Raw genomic sequence first — 18,320 nt, forward strand, 5'->3', positions numbered from 1 at the left:
TTTTTGAATTTGTAAGATTACATATGTCACGATTGCTCCAAATAATGATTTGGTCTTAGTTAACACGGCACCAATAAATAAATATTGAGAGACACCTTACACATATCAACCTAGCTCCAAACTAAGTAAATCTTTACCTATGGGTGCTAGGCGACGATATACATACTCATTACCGGGATTCGAATCGGGAGTCACTACCGATTACGCCCAAACCGGTCGTCAATATAAAAATTGCAAACACTTGAGTGACAATTGCTCAGATGCAAGAACCTAAGTGACCTGATACCAGATAGACTAAAGAAAAAAATATTTATTAATACCATATATAAAGATACTCATACCTGTAGTCAAACTGTATATACAGTTTTGTGGAAATTTGTTTAGGTAGCTGTGAGATTTGTTGGATGGAAAAAATTGTTCAGTATTTCAACCATAATTTTGTAAGTCACAAGTTATTGTTTATATTTATGATACTTGTAGTAAATCTTGTTTGAAATAATATTGCTTATTAGACTAGACATTCAACAACTTAAACCCACCATGAGTCTTGACTAATAGCAGACCTGTGACTGATAGTGTGTGGTCGCCCTTACCCCTTATTTACCCTCTCCTTATTTGTTTAGGATCGTGTTAACGCTGCCTTAATTTGATTATAGTTTCAGAAGAATTTACACGAAGCTGTGTAGTAATGAAGCTATACGGGCAAGCACTAATAAACTTGCAGTCGCTATTATGGTCCCATAATAAAAGTCCGTTATAACCTTAAGTCACTATGCAAAGTTTGGATACTACTTGCAAAATCACCCGTATATATTTAATTAAAGTAATACTTTATTAATTATCGATAGGTACGTAGGTACATTTCAAATCTTTACTATCTACTACCGTCTTCGTAAAAACATTTCCCATTCAACCTCAAATTCTTCAGATGCGCATCAAGCGGCCGAATGCATCCATTAGTCCGTGCGACAAGGACAGACGTATTGTGCGAGCGAGACGGCGAAGGAACCACTTCCGGAATGAGTTGCACTCCCTCTGATTGAGGTCCTCTAAGAATAGTTTTACGAATCTTTGGTGCACTACAAATTATTAATGTGAGTATAACGTTTCCATGCGCGGTGCATACTCGTACATTGTATTGTAGGAAATGTAACCGTAAGTGGTATGGCTCGGTTCAAAAATGTTTTTAAAAGCATGCGTTCAAAAATATAGGTATCTTAAAAGCTGTCAAACAAAAATAGTGGAAATACGTTTAATGGCATGTAATAGGCAACTTCACTGTACTTAAAATAAAATATTTTACACCATGCACGAAATAAAGCATTAGATAATTATATGAAAAACAGGGACAAAAGTTATTTTTACCTTCAATTTATATTTTGAAAATCAGATAGATATATATAAAGTAAATCAGTTGACCGTGACGTCACTCAATTCATTAATTCTATATTAGCAAGTCGTTCAAAATCGTTTTGACAGTTCTTAAAAAGAAGCTGATTTGACTAGGAGGAAAGTAGCTTATTGGTGACATGCATGTGTAATTGTCTATTAAAGAATAAACAAAGGCTTAATTATTATTAATGGAATATTCCATAAGAAAGTACAAGAAAAAAAACGCCTGCTACGCCTGTGGCTGATTTATGGTTGTAACCTCATGATAAAGCCTGCGTTGTGGATATTCAGTTGTAAAATATTGATATATTATCTTGTAAATAAAAAAAATATCACTAAGTATATAACATTTTTATATATAACATAGAAATTTCAATTTTATTTTTTTTCTAAATCAGAACACGCTATAAAATATTTCCAGCTTCTATGTAATTCTAAACCAATTCGATTTTTTGCCGCAAGTTTTCAGGTCGTATCATAATGGACACATTTTTTACAACACGAATATTTGGTTAACAGGTAACATAAATGGAAGAAAGTTTTAATTCAATTCATTTACACAAATTATTATACTTTTTTTCTTTACTACTTCTGAATGACGAGCTTTATCCAAATGTAAAATATTTCAGGTTTTTTTTTATTTCAAGGGGTGTTTTACAGCTTGTTATTTTTACGAGAGCGAAGCAATATACAGAGTGCATGAGGTAAATTTGCCCTAAGTAAGTTAATTAAGTAATGCCGAGTAAAACAGGGGAGGTTTATTCGGTTAAGACCCTGATATTATCATGAAATACCAATTAAATATTTACGTGTGCAGTCCCCAGTACCCTCTAGCATTTGTGAAAGTGGGTCTATACCACATTATATAAATGTTTAGTATTTTGTGCACGAAGCGCTGGTGGCCCAGCGGTAAAAGCGTGCGACTTTCAATCCGGAGGTCGCGGGTTCGAACCCCGGCTCGTACCAATGAGTTTTTCGGAACTTACGTGCGAAATGTCATTTGATATTTGCCAGTCGCTTTTCGGTGAAGGAAAACATCGTGAGGAAACCGGACTAATTCCAATCAGGCCTAGTCAGCTAGTCACCCTTCGGGTTGGAAGGTCGGATGGCAGTCGCTTTCGTAAAACTAGTGCCTTTGCCAAATCTTGGGATTAGTTGTCAAAGCGAATGCCGGGACAGCGCAAGGAGGATGATGAGTATTTTGTGCACGAAATGTCGTTTGATATTAATCGCTTTTCAGTAAAGGAAAACATCGTGAAAACTGACCAATCCCAATAGGGCCTAGTTTGCCTTCTGGGTTCGAAGGCCAGTGGGCTATGTCACCACCGTGACATTGACACTTGTTAATGACAATTCTGTGTCCATTTCTGGGTTGATAAGTGACATTGTTCAGCGTCAATATTTCCTTGTTGGACAGGCAATGAACACGAAGTGTCATTGTCGGGCGTCAATAGGCTAGTTTCGTACTAGTCAAATCAGCTTCTTTTTAAGAACTGTCAAAACGATTTGCTAATATGGAATTATTATGAAATACTGAGGAGTGACGTCACGATCAATTCATTTACTTTATATCTTTCTCTTTGACTTATTAAATAGAAATTATGGTTAAACATAACTACTGTCCATATTATTCTTCTAATTATGTAGTGCTTTATTTCGTGCCCTGCATAAAATATTTTATTTTTAGTATAGGAAACTAGCCTATTGTCAGTATTGTGAAATAGGACACAGCTACCAGTTGCTGACGTAAAAACTAGTGTCTACGTAAAATACTAGGATTATTTGCCAAAGCGGACTCTAAGTGCGTTTTCACATTATCCGATCCGATATCGGATGTCAGACCGATTTCCCATATATTTACGCCGCCATATTTGATTTTTTCCTTTGAAACCCTTCCTATAACCGATATCGGATCGGATAGTGTGAAAACGCACTAAGGTCTCAATAAATAAATAAATGAGCTGCGGAAGAATGCCGGGATAATGCAAGGAAGAAGAGTGGTTTCTATACAATTTTATAAGTAACTGTAAATTTTATATTGCACTCTAATGGAATATATCTGGAATGCGCAATAAAGTTTGAGATTATTGCATTATTACTGCAACTTAGGTAAGGGGAGATTCTATATCGTATTTCTGTATTAGATCTAACCAATTATACTATCGACGTTCCATCCTCGAGATTTAATTTTCACTAGGTAGTACACTGTTTAATGTACTAGGCATCCAGCACAATATTTAGATCAGAATATAAGATCAAAAACGGTTGATCCTCTCGTTCCCGCCACAGCGCCATCTGTCGGCGCGCGCGCGCTATGCCCTCATTCGCTTTTTTTGTGCGGGCATCGCAGTACACTCTCGTTCAAATTAATCCAATTTTAGTACGAATCCCGTAAAATAAGTGAAAAAAGTGTCGTGAACGTGAAAAAGGATACCTAGATAACATGGGAAAAAGAAGAAGACGTCGTTCGGACGATATCAGACGAAAAATAAAACGGCTTAAACGTAGCCTAGACCGCCGCCATCAATATAGTGAAGACGAAGGTGAGTTCAAAGTCCATGTATTATCACATCGCAAGGCGTTTGGCGAACCTCCGCGCCGCGCCACCGCCGCCCGATCAGCTACCTACCTTCAAAAATGTAAACACGCTTTGCCTTACATTTTAATTTGAACATTGTTACCTATCTAACAAGGTGCATTTTATACAACGTTTCATAAACTTATTACTCATACGAAACACAACATCGTCTCGATCTGTAAAAACCCTTAAGTGGTTTCTCGTTCCTACGGGGGTATACATACGTGAGATTTGGGTAACAATTACACAAACCCCATGTTATTTAGAACCACGATGCGATTGTGGTCAATAACATAGTCTCGAATTGCGACGCGATTGCAATCAATGACTTTAAAAATGTTAAGTTACCAATAAATAAACTTATTACTTTGACTATTCATATCTCACCATGCATACAAACGTTATTTAGAACCGCGATGCGATTGCGGTCAATAACCTAGTCTCGAATTGCGATGCGATTGCAATCAATGACTTTAAATTAGTACCCAATAAGTTCGTTAATAAACTTATTCATTTTAAACCTTGTATTACATCGACTTCTTTACAAATGTTATGTTGAACCGTGATGCGATTACGGTCTATGACTGTTTTGTTTTATCTATACCTATTGTTATATGAGTCGTGATGCGATTAAGACCTTATTTGGCGGAAAGTTTACGCTTATATATCTACTCGCGGATGTTGTTTTTTGATACATGTAAATTAAATTATTACAGTATCCGAATACGACTCTGCGGAAGAAACGTATCCTTCTGACTACGAAGCAGTATCAGAAGCCTCGGCATCGGACTATTCCAACACAGAAGAGCTCAAGTCAGTAATAGTACCGGTAGAAACACTTGATCCGAATTCGGCCCCGGCTTTACCGACCGAGTCACCCCCCACCTCGGGCTCCGCCGCGGACCCGAGCACCTCAATCCCGGAGGCGCCGCCGGTAACGCTGCCAGATAATATTTTGGAAGCTCTGGGTGGAACAAAAGAGAAAGAGGAGAAATTTGGCCCGAACGTCCCAGATGAGATCGCTAAACGTTGGGGTCGGATAACAGTTGAGGGTTTAGGTAAAGAGGAAAAGGAGGAACTTACAGAAAAGTTTTTAGTTCCCGAAAATTTCAAGCTACTCAAGGCTCCTAAACTGAACGCTGAAATCGCAACTGTGATGTCTGAGTCTTCTAGACAAAGAGACAAAAGGATGGAAAAGTCCCAAAACCAGTTAGGACTGGCTATTGCAGGTTTATCCAAGCTAACAGGTTCCTTAATCTCAGAAAACTTAGATAAACTGGCTATCATAAAACAGATCGCCGATGTTAGCCAATTGTTAGCCGATCTTCATTCTGAGAATACCAATAGCAGAAGGAAAATTATCTTACCCAGTTTGGATAAAAAATTTACAAGTATGATGCAGGACGTGAAAAGAGATTCGTATTTGTTCGGGGAAAATCTCGGAGAAAAAATCAAAGCTTCGAAGTCAGCAGAGAAGTCAGGACTTCAAATTAAAAGATCCTATACCTCCAATCCCCCTCCTACGTCGAAGAAATATACCCCGCGCCAGGGAAACTGGAGGGCCCCACCCAGGCAACAGGGTTCGCGAGCAAACAAGCCGGGTGGGTACCGCGACCGCGACCGGACTCGTGCTCCTCAGCATCCTCGGCGGACGACCTCGGACAAGTACCAACAATCATCGTACAAGAGAGACAACCGGCAGCAACGCAAACATCATTAGAGGTAAACAAACACGCAGGCAGACTCCGGTTTTACATTGATCAATGGCGAGATATAACAACCGACCCGGTTGTTCTGCAATATGTTGCGGGATACAAAATTCCGTTTAATTCCACAGTTGTGCAAGAAACTGTACCTATGAACTCTGCTTTCTCTCCATCAGAAAATGATGATATGAAAATAGCTATTAAAAAATTGCTCGAATGCGGCGCTGTCATAAAATGTCAAGACTCGCCAGGACAGTTTATCTCAAAAATTTTTCTTACACCTAAAAGTGACGGGTCACTTAGATTCATACTCAATCTTAAAAGACTTAATACGTTTATTGATCATCATCATTTTAAAATGGAGGATATCCGAACTGCTACGAAACTAGTACCTAAATTCGGATACCTAGCTACAATAGATCTTAAAGAGGCATATTTTTTAATACCGATTCATAAATCGAGCAGAAAGGTTCTAAGGTTTAAATTCGATAATAATACTTTCGAGTTTACATGTTTACCGTTCGGGCTCTGTTCCGCACCGTACGTCTTTACTAAACTCATGAAACCAGTTATTACATATCTGAGAAGTAAAGGCTTGCTGCTAGTAATATATCTAGACGACATATTATGTATTGGCCGTACTTACGGGGAATGTCATAATTGCGTTACAGAAACTGTATCTCTTTTAAAGAGGCTAGGATTTGTAATTAATGAAAAGAAAAGTAAATTACAGCCAAGTCAGACATGTACCTTTCTAGGATTTGACATAAATTCTTGCGACATGAGCCTAGAGTTGCCCTACAAGAAAAGAAAATATTTATACGACCTGTCAAAAAATATTTCCAAGCAAAAAGTTTTAACCATCAGAGAACTTGCTACTTTCCTTGGTTCTCTCACCTCTGCTTGTTTGGCAGTATCTTATGGATGGGTATATACCAAACGCTTAGAGAGAGAGAAATTCCTTGCACTAAGGATGTCAGGTGAGGATTATGATAGCAGTATGACATTGCCAGAAAGTATTCAACCAGATTTAAAGTGGTGGCAGGAACACATAATGATCACCAAAAATCCGATCCGATCGAATAAATATGCGTTGGAAATATTTTCGGACTCGTCACTCACTGGCTGGGGCATATATTGTAATGGTAAACGTTCTCACGGTTTCTGGGATGCTGCCGACAGAGAAAACCATATAAATTTTTTGGAACTCCAGGCAGCCTTTATAGGGCTTAAATGCTTTGCAAAAGAACTGTATAATAAAGAAATTTTGCTTAGAATCGATAATACAACCGCAATTTCTTATATTAACAGAATGGGCGGGGTTCAATACGAACACCTTAACGATATAACTCGCAAAATATGGCAGTGGTGCGAAAGACGTAAACTATTTATTTTCGCATCGTATATTAAATCAAGAGACAACACGGAAGCCGATCATGAGTCTAGGCGCACCAATATTGACACAGAGTGGGAATTATCAGAGGACGCGTATAACCAAATCGTGGACAAATTTGACGCCCCTGACATAGATATGTTCGCAACTCGATTCAATACTAAATGTCATAAATATATCTCTTGGCTCCCAGACCCAAATGCCTTTAATATTGATGCGTTTACAGTTGATTGGCATCCGTACTATTTTTACGCATTTCCGCCTTTCTCACTGATTTTAAGGTGCTTAAATAAAATCATTGCCGATAAAGCAACTGGGATAATCGTTGTCCCCTACTGGCCCAGTCAACCATGGTTTTCGTTGCTGATAACCTTATCCACGTCAGAACTGATTTTCTTAAATCCTAGTATTGACCTGTTACTATCCCCTTTCAGGACCTACCACCCACTCTGGAGGAAACTTACCCTGGTGGCGACGCGATTATCAGGAAAGCATTTTCTAAGCAGGCATTGACGCCGCAAACTATTGATATAATGATTTCCTCATTGTCTACAAACTCCTTAAAACAATATAATTGTGTCTTGTATAAGTGGTGGCTGTATTGTAAAGAGAATAAGTTTGATTGTTTCTCAGTCAACACATCTGTAGTATTAAATTTCTTGACTGAGCAATATCAGCAGGGTTCTAGCTATTCAAGTTTAAATACCTCTCGATCAGCTTTATCTTTAATTTTAGGAGAATCAATTGGTAAAGATAAACATGTGAGTAGATTTCTAAAGGGAGTCTATAAGATAAGGCCATGTTTTCCAAAGTATCAAACAACCTGGGACCCAAATATAGTGTTAAATCATTTAAGCACTTTATATCCAAATGAGGTTATAAGCCTTGATTTGTTAACACGAAAAACCGTAACTCTGCTCGCATTGTCGACTGCACAACGAGTACAGACGTTATCTTTGATTAAGATTTCTAATGTACAAATCAATGAAGATAATATTAAGTTAATTATTGACGATTTAATAAAAACATCGGCACCCGGGAGGCCAATGCCACGCCTCATTATACCGTTTTTTCCCGATAAAATTGAAATTTGTCCAGCCAGGACATTAATGGCATATATAGATATAACTCAAATCCCTAGAAACACTGCCAATACAGAACGACTCTTTTTAACAATAAAAAAGCCTTTTCATAACGCTAGTTCTAGTACAATTAGCCGCTGGATAAAACAGACGTTGTCTGACAGTGGCGTTAATACAGACTTGTTCTGTGCGCACAGCACTAGGCACGCCGCTACCTCAGCGGCTAAACGCAAAGGTTTATCAATAGAGATAATAAAGAAAACAGCAGGCTGGTCCGGTAATTCATTAGTATTCTCAAAATTTTACAATAGACCCCTAACAGCCGACACTAGTGTCGACAATGCCTTTGCTGAAGCAGTTTATAACATCTGATTGTAATAATAGCTCGCTTTTGTTGATAAGCTTAATATTATGTAATCAACTAGGATAATGAAAACAAACTACGATTAATAAAACAACTTGTGGTTAAAAAGTGTTTATTTCGTCTAGTTTTTTCAGCCAACTCTGCGAAAGAGCGCTAAACATCTACCTAGTGAAAATTAAATCTCGAGGATGGAACGTCGATAGTATAATTAATGGTTAAACAAACTTACCTGAAGTGAAGTTTGGCCATAATTATACGAGACGTTCCATCCGAAGAGATTTAAGGTCCCTTCCCACCCTATTTGAATAGTAATTCGTTATTATATCTTACCATTCAACCCATAATTTCGCAGAGAAGATGCCATAGCTCTCTAAAATAATGAGGGCATAGCGCGCGCGCGCCGACAGATGGCGCTGTGGCGGGAACGAGAGGATCAACCGTTTTTGATCTTATATTCTGATCTAAATATTGTGCTGGATGCCTAGTACATTAAACAGTGTACTACCTAGTGAAAATTAAATCTCTTCGGATGGAACGTCTCGTATAATTATGGCCAAACTTCACTTCAGGTAAGTTTGTTTAACCATTAATTATTTGTCCATTACATAATGGATATTGTAAGTAATTGGTAAAGTAGTCGTGTAATATGAGTGCTCAGGATTATAATTATTAATTCATCACATAAATTATTAAAGGGAATAAAATTAAGATCGGACCTGCGTTTTTTTTAAAGTCGCTGATGATTGAAATAGTTTCAAAGCAAGAAATCATAACGAAAGTCTAGGAATTGTAACAAATAATTTATACACGGTGAAATAAAAACGACCATTCAAACTATGTATCTAGTGACTTTTCAGGTCATAATGAACAACTTTCACTGTGGACCAATGTTGAAATCGCAAAGATTTCAGGATTAATGTCAAATCGTTAATCATGTAGAGAATCTTTTAAGAAATTAGGTATACCTACTCTGACATCACTGTATATTATGGAGCTATGCAAGATTGTAAGGCGATATCCTAGTACATATCCGCCGAAAACAAACTTTAATAGCGAAAGGCTCAACAAGATATTTGCCCATGACGTCCAGGCTCCTGTGAGCAAATCAGCATTGTTCATGAGATGCCACAGGCAGGTAGCGGCAGGGGTTTACAATGCCTTACCGATAGAAATAAAGTCTCTTTCATCCACTAAATTCCTCAATCGTCTAAAAAAATATCTTATCGAACTGTGTCCATATAGTCTTAAAGAGTACTTTCAGCTTGTAAAATAAAATAAAATGTATTGCATGTTAGTTTTACTTTTGTAAACATTGTTTAAATAATGCTACACCAATCTGGTAAAATTGTATTGAAACTTATTAAACATGTACATGTACCATCTTATGTAAACATACAATTTATGGCAAATAAATGAAATGAAATGAAAGAAAAAATTTGGCTGTTTTCATACATTTCGACTGTCATGATGTCGCTCATTTTTATGAAACAGCCAATTTTTTTCTACGATTTCAGCAGTGGTCCCATAATAAAAGTTATTTATTATGACCTCAAAAGTCACTATGAAAAGTTTGAACGGTCCTTTTTATTTTATCCTGCATTTACACACAACTTCAGATTTAGATTCAGATTGTTTATTTGCATAAAGTACATGTACATGCAAATACAGGTATAGGGTATTTACAATTACTTCACCAAGTACATATAATATGTCGCCACACGTTCTACAAGTGCTACGGCGTAGCACTGGCTGATATTCACGGTACGTTCCGATGCTACGGATACGCGGGCAGTAATTCCACTGCTGACCGACGTAACTGACGAACATGTATTCCAAATATTCCAATACGGGTACACAATATTATACAAGATGTGAGTGAGATGTCACTGCGATATTATATGATACCGATCTGTCAGTGTGAAAAGAGATGATCTTCAAATAAAAATAAAATCGTTTTAAAACTTCATTTGTGATTACGACATATCCAATCTATATCTTATATATCTAATATTTGATGTACAGTCACCGACAAAAATAAGTGATGATTTCTGTACCTTGTCGCTTTTACTCATTTGACAACTTCGTATGACATTTAAAACAAGATGCTAATGTGACAAGGTACAGAAATCATCACTTATTTATGCCGGTGACTGTACTTCTATTTAACTTCAATCGTACTGTAAGTCCTTGAAATACATGCATTCCGGGATCACCTTCATCAATGTAAGTGTCACTACAAGTGATAGTATATACTGGCGTTCGGTCACGATACGTTCCGATGCTACGGATACGCGGGCAGTAATTCCACTGCTGACCGGCTAAGTAATGGCGTCCATTCCGGGATAAATAGCTAATTGAATGAGCTTTCTTCACTAGTACGTGTTGGTGGTAAATGTCAGAAATATATGTGCCTACTCATCATGAAACGAGTGCGTAAAAATGTAAATCAAAATTTTTAAGTACTTACTACTTACTTTTAGTTTTTTTTTTATTTAAGGTAAATTCGTCTTTACTCTTTAAAACAGAAACTAACCGTAGTATATGCAATGGGAGTTTAAGAAGAGAAAAGAAATGAAAAGCTTGCACATATGGATATTTCATTTAAGATTCTAAACCTTCTAATAACTTAAATTAACGTTAAATCTTGCTCTAAACAGTACTTTGTAATTAAAGTGGTATATTTATTAGTTTACTGCGCAAGTACGACGCTGTTTGCAATTTTTCAATTAAGCATTGTAAAACGTAGCAGCGTTCAGTGGATACAAAACTTAATTCTCCCTAAGCATAGGATTAAGTGAATCGATAAGTCCTGCGTCTACCGGCTAAATTAGTTCAATTTATTTTTACAGCACGACAGAGCCGGCACCGTTCGCCGCGGCACTAAAACGGAAAAACCGGCTAATTTCGGCTACAACAAGCACAGTTAAAACTATGTTTTAAAACTAATTCCGCGCCCGCGTCGATAACCCCCAAGCATTTACAATGTTTTTCGACGGTCGTATTTTTTGGCTCGTTTTACGGTGCGCAATATGAAAAGTTTTGAGAGGTTTCGCGGAGGCGTAAACGCGGTTTACGATGCGTCTTCACGAATACACCACACATTTGCGCGTCCCGCCGCATAACACGTGCAAACCTGACCATGAAATTTTATAAACGCCACTTCAAACTAACAAACGAATTGTGTACTAAACCCGCTTTTTAACAAAACACTATTTCGGGGTGAGGATTAAAACAAGAATCTTTTTCCCCGGAACAAAGCAATTCACTCGGACAGCTGCAAAAACTTTCCCAGTCCCAGGATAACAATGAGACGTTCTTATAAATTCCCGATTAAATTTTGGATACGAGCGGCAGTGAACACAAATTCCTAGAGTCGGTCCAATAAAGGACGCCGTGCAGCCGCGTTAGGAGGCCATAAACGAACGTATTATCCATGTAAGGCGGAATAGCCGTTGCACAATTAATTGTTTCATTTTGGGAAACAATTCCCGCTCCTCATTCAATTAAGAGCGGCGACTGTGGGGAGGGGGTGCGGGGCTCGCGGGGCGCGGGCGGCCACCCCCCGCTTATGAGACGGACGTATTAATAGCGCTGCAATATTGTTATATGTTCCCGTATCGTATCCCGTACGTACCGCCTCGAATACGATATTGTTTGTTAGAGAATTCGATTTGTGTCGATCATAAATCTTGCGCCGTATGTTGAGTTTGGAGTTGATTGAATTCGCGAACGTGTCGTGCCGACCTAAGCTCTTAGGCTTTTGAAATTCCTGAATGAATAATATAGAAGCGAGCTATCGCTCAGGTGCCGAAGCGGGACTCAATTAGCAAAAACACACAGAATTAAGAGAGACAAACATGTCGGGACACATGATGAGGCGCCCTCCTCAATCCGAATTTTATATTGCGCCATTCATTATTCATTGTGTTTGTCAAGAAAATTACTGTGGGCCTTTTAATATAACTTCCCGTTCCGAGCGGAGCTACAGATTGAAGTTTGGGAACTCGCCTTAACCTTGGTGATTAGAAGGTGCGTGTCGGCTCGGACTAATTTAATTTGGTGCTACATTAATGCGGATCATTGGACGAATTAAGGGCACGGATTAAATTGACTTGTACCCATTAATTATAAGAACATGTTGCGTGGACAAGGCTGAGAATTTAAGAGTCACGATACTGCATTAGGGTAATTCCGAAAGTCGCATAAAAATCACCATTATTTCCATCATATCAAGATTCCCCTTATAAAATTGGCATCTGTTTTATTGCTAAATGTATTCATATTTCGTTCCACATTACCGTATTGCGGGAATAGTATTATAATATTATTTTGTAAAGAAATATGTACTTACGTATATTTAATTGACCCTTTTTTTTATCAAAGCTCATTTAGATAGTGAAGCCGGCGTATTATGCTTTCAATGTTGTCACTTATCTATGTGGATAAAGCATCCGTCACGCTTCATTGACAAGTACGACAGTGTGAGAGTAACAAATGTCTTATCCACGTGGATAAGTGATAAAATTGGAAGCATAATACGCCGACAGGAAGAGTTATTTTGATTAACCGGCTGAATATAAAGTAACTCTAATAATCTGTAATAATGTAAGGTACAGCGGGGGCAAATCTCGACAGGGATTTATAATTCATTTTTTTCCATTATTACACCATGATGTTGAGTCCTACATGTATCCACTGAACACGCCTACCATATATAACCGATGGTCACTCTATTTAATATGCAAACATTGTAAAACATGGAAAAAATGGACCAGTTACATTTGCCCCCCAGTCGAGATTTGTCCCGCTGTACCTTAATTAACATCGCATACAAGGTTCCTCGTTGTGTTTACAATTAGTCCTTTAGTAATATATTCCGCGTCCTTGGTGACAACGCCACACTTATATTGCAGTAAGTACTATAGTCATGCCACGATATGTTCGCAGCAGTTTTGATAACCTCACCGGTGTAAATGTTAATTGAACATCACATTTCTATGAAATAACTTAACCCTTGCGCAGGCGGGGCTAATTGTTGCCAACTAAGTTTAGTCTAACTCTTAAGTAGTACTACAGTCTGACGAAAAAGAACAGAAATTAAAAAGTGGCAACATTGAGAAAACGGTGAGAAAATAGTGAGAAAACGGGACGACACTACGATGTGCCACTTTTTAATTTTTACTCTTTTTGGTCAGACTCTAGTATGTAGTATGTACTGTACAACTTCATTTAAACCGACAGTTCGCCCATCACCGTCCAAGTACATCACAGTTAAAGTCTTACTCCGTATTTAATTTAAAAGAGCGTGGCGAGGCTTTCAAATCAGCGGTGCTAGCAATCTGTTAGATTGGTTCATTACTGCCTCCATTAGTCGAGTAATGAGTCGCGATGCATTCCGAGGAGGGCCGGCGCAGACGAGCGCTCGAAACGCCACGTACAACTTTCATTACCCTTTATTATCATTTTACGACTACTTAGTTACTACTTAAGGATTTAATGGCTTGTGGATAATTAACTTGCACATAAATCATGGATTTCTAACGCTTGTTTTGAGTAGTTGATCGATGATGGGGGAAGAAATGCGCGCTGGCACGCAAATAACAGAGATGAATTGATGCAATGTATCAGTATTGTGAATGCAAAGTGAGAAAACTGTGTTAATTAACATATGATTATAATGCATTATAGTGATACGTTTATTAAGACTTTATTTACTAACTGCGTTTTACACTTGTAACAACTGTTATCCAGCTAAAGAATGATCAGTTTGGAAAATCAGCATTAGCGATGCAAGGTTATTGAAATAAAAATAATGTAATAAAATTTTAAACATCTTCATTTTCCACAGCATCTTTGCATATGTTTAACTAAGTAAACCGTAATATGGATGCTGTATTACAATCTCAGAGGAACATTATTGCCCAGAATATAAAATTAGTATTAAAGAAGTGCTCAGACTAGAGCACAATTTTCACTAACATACTCAATATGGCGCAGTCGGTAGGATGCTTACACATAAGTACATAACACATTACACAAAGGTTGAGTAATTAAGAAAAATATTTGACCAAATAAAAAAAAATGGGGTGAAAATTTCAGCTGTGATTTGAACCTTTCTTATTTATGTACATACTGCTCGAGCCGCGTATGTTTTTTTTTGTTCGGCGGAGTCGGAATGTGGCAACTTCGCTTAGCTAGGCTAGGCCTAGATTTTAAAAAAAAAATACCGTTTTGAAAACGTCTGCGTTACCGCCCGTGTACGTTGCCAGACTTGCGTTTAAGGCTGAAATTAGCCGCAGCCAGGAGACCCGCGTATCCAGGTCGGTCTGTCCATTACCCTAATTGTGGCGCCTACGACCCTTTGTGGCAACGCGCGTGTGTCAACTTTGTGCACTTTCAGATTAATTAGCCACTACCTTATTCCGAGTGTGGGCTTTTGGTGTAAGTTGGCAAAGTCGCTGTTTCATAGCTGGTTTTCAGCGAGTAATATGCCGTATACCTAGATTTATAGGATTATTCATATTCCTCTAGATACCTATATGAAATGGCATATTAAATATGGCATATATGGCATATTACATAACTTTCATGTAAATACAATAAAGCATTTATTTCACACAAATAAATAGAGTGATAAAAGATAAGGTATAGTGAGGTCCCGTTTGTTTGAATTTAAACTACCTAATAGGAGTGCCTAATAGGAGTAAATAGGTGTCAATATTTGTTTATGTCTATTTTTAGTACCTATTATTGTTGTCTAGTACCTAATTACGTCTTGTAATTTTAAAATGACAATGCAGATCTTATTATAATTAATTAAATAAGACGACCTCGAACCGCTACTTCATGTTAATTACTAATTAGCAACGTATAAACATTCATTACCGCCCCACCTCAAAATTATTTCCTAACAAGATTCCGAACAAAAGTCGGCAACAAAAACAAAAATGCTCCTTTTGTGCAGCATGCAGCAAGAGTTGTGATTTGAAATACGCCCTAATGAGAAACCTTAACTTGGTCTCATTCGCGTCGCGTTACAAAGGTGAGGGCCAGACGGTACTAATTAACTGGTAAACTCCCCCCTTCCCCCTCCCTAATGAATGTGCCCGCGGGACCTCGGACCGGCCCGCTACTTGACGCACGTGAATTGAGCGCATTCAATTAAATGTTTGGTCAATCAAATCAAGGATGGCTTTGGCTTAGCGATGTGTAGTGTAGACGCGTCGATTATTTATGTGTGTGTGTGTGGAGTTAGGAATGTTGACAATATTGGTTTAATATTGCCGTATGTACATTAAGGCTATGCGATAGGATACTGAAGAAAAAGGATACTAAATAAGCGCCTCATGCAGTAGGGTGTATTGGGATAATTTCGAAAGTCACATAAAAATTACGTGGCAAATGCCGGGATAACGCAAGGAGGAGGACATAAAAATCACCACTATTTCCATCATATCAAGATTCGCCTTTCGAAATTACCCGAGCATTTATGTGCTTCGAAATTACCCTAATACACCCGTATTATTATACGCGCGTAATAGGTTGTACTTCGACTACACGAATCAATTTTATTCTAATATAAATAGAAGTTAAAACTTTTATTAGTTCCAAATATTTCAATCAAATGAAACTACGAGCAAAAATAACACGTGAAATTCGTTAAACTCTATTCTAAATCCCACGTAAATCTATCGCTTTCCGTCTAAATGTTTCATCAACGAAATTCGTTCATGAAAGTAGTCAAATCTATATATAACCAAATTGAGAACTTTCGCAGTTCTCTTAAATATCGATAGTGATACACGACAATCCTTTTAGTAAGCGCTAAAAACTATGGCAGGGGAAGTCAATGGCGGGCCGCACGCACCTGGCAATCTAGCCAAGCGTGCAATAGTTGACGCTCCATATCGCGACTATTTCTTAACTCTATCCCTCTTCCGTGTCGGCGCGTAGACAGTTGCGTATCACGAAGCGTCAACGATTGTACGTTTGGCTAGAGTTCCGGCTGGACACGCCGATATGACAATCAATGACTACAATGATGCTACGAGGCGATCGAAATACAACTGGCTTTATGACACCAATACCGTAGCGCGATAGAGAGAGAAAACAACGAAACGCTATATAGCCATTGTGCCGTTGGCTAGATTCGTAACCCCGTTCTCGTTCCCGCTCCAGCACCCGCTTGCGCTCGCCCGCGGCTGCTCACGACCGGCACCGCACTAAATGTATTGTCGTGTTCCGCTCCTCGTGTGGCCGAAACTAAACCCCAACTACTTAATTGAAAACCTTAATAGCGATCCGAATACACGGTAACCCTTTCGATCGGATATTGGAAGGTGTGACACGGAACTCATTAATTTGTCTAATTGTATTACAGAAAGGGATATATTCGCACGTATTAATTAAGGACAGACTAAAAGATGGGATATACCAAAGGGAATAACCTAAATGAGAAGTCTATTTGTAATTCCTATGTAGATTTTCCACGAAAATAAGGCTGAATTAATTCAAATTGCTGTTAGTAATAAACGTCCGTGCGACACAGAATCTTCTGGGAGCCCGAAGAATACGCCAAAATGTCCCAAGTTTCTTCAAGCAATCAAGGCTTTAATACCGTAGTGAAGTTTCAAGCTGGGAAATTATAGGGCACGGGACGGTGGGGGGTGCGGACGTCCGCGGCGTGTCATCTCCTAACATCAAAAATGCATTTAAATTCCGCGCAATAAAAAACAGCGGCGAGAAGTTTCGCTGCCGGCCGGGGATTGAAGACGCCTGCCCGACACACGAGCGGTGTGAGAAAACTGTTTCGTAAAAACACTGCATTAAAAGTGGAAATAGAGGAGTTGCAGTCTTGATAATATTGATTAAGTAGTATGGGTACGAAGTTCTATGTTACATATAAAATAAGCCGCGTAGATACCAGCTATTTACGTTTTTGTTTTACGTCACAATATGTACAGATTTAATGTTTTTTTTTTAATTATTTACTAACAAAGTTAAAAATGTTTAACAAAATCAAATTTAATATTTACCTATAAAAAGAACAATGCGATGACAACACTTGTCATGAATAAATTATATTTTACAAGTTAGCTGCATATTACTAAAATTAATTTTCTTTTAACACTGCATTATTTGTTGACAAGTTTTTACAGTAGGTAGGTACTTAAGTATGTAAGTAGGTAGAATGACGACCCCAATATGATATTCCAAAATGTTAGAAGAAAGAGTAAATAAAACATAAGCATAAGCTAGCTTAGGTCCCTTTTTGGTGAGAAAACCGCATATATTTCCCTAATTAACATTGTATAATGTATTGTTATGGAGCAATAAAATTTGAAATAAGTGGTAATTATAAAGTGCTAATTAAAACGTCCCCATATCGTAAGAAAAGTCCTCGTCTTTATACGGCACAGCGGCACACTCTCAGGAAAACTGGCGGGACGTCGCGGGCCATGGCGCCCGGGCCCCGCCGCGGGCCCCCGGTAGGGTTGCCAGATCGAATGGCCCCAAAATCAGGATAAAAGGACATCTTATGGGGATTTTGGAACTTTAGACTTAGACATTTCCCCAACTCGATACTTCCACGCGTTTTCGTAATAATTTTTTTTGTCCCTTATTATCAAATATGATAAATTGATAATGAGCACAAACTTTGGTGAATGTAGGTATTCGGCTTAAGTGTAACTTTTCATTCAATATTTCTTGTCATTGTTTTGTTTGATGTTTTTGCTAAGCAAAAATCTCGGGAAATTTCTCATTTTGTCGGGAGTCGGGTCGACATGACAAAAATCGGAAGAAT

General features: G+C 38.2%; 2 protein-coding genes across 4 annotated transcripts in view; one reads left to right on the plus strand and one right to left on the minus strand.

Moving 5' to 3' along the window:
- Positions 1 to 18,320, minus strand: part of LOC125226885 (LIM domain transcription factor LMO4) — a 311,552-nt gene that overhangs the window by 13,209 nt on the left and 280,023 nt on the right. The window lies entirely within an intron of this gene.
- LOC125226992 lies at positions 3,836 to 8,881 on the plus strand. Its single transcript, XM_048131182.1, has 3 exons — positions 3,836 to 3,935; positions 4,687 to 5,692; positions 8,868 to 8,881. The coding sequence occupies exons 1-2, from the start codon at positions 3,836 to 3,838 to the stop codon at positions 5,688 to 5,690; spliced, it is 1,104 nt and encodes a 367-aa protein (XP_047987139.1). The 3' UTR covers positions 5,691 to 5,692; positions 8,868 to 8,881.

The sequence above is a fragment of the Leguminivora glycinivorella genome, chromosome 6 (genome assembly GCF_023078275.1).
Source record: "Leguminivora glycinivorella isolate SPB_JAAS2020 chromosome 6, LegGlyc_1.1, whole genome shotgun sequence".
In the NCBI taxonomy this organism is placed as follows: domain Eukaryota; kingdom Metazoa; phylum Arthropoda; class Insecta; order Lepidoptera; family Tortricidae; genus Leguminivora; species Leguminivora glycinivorella.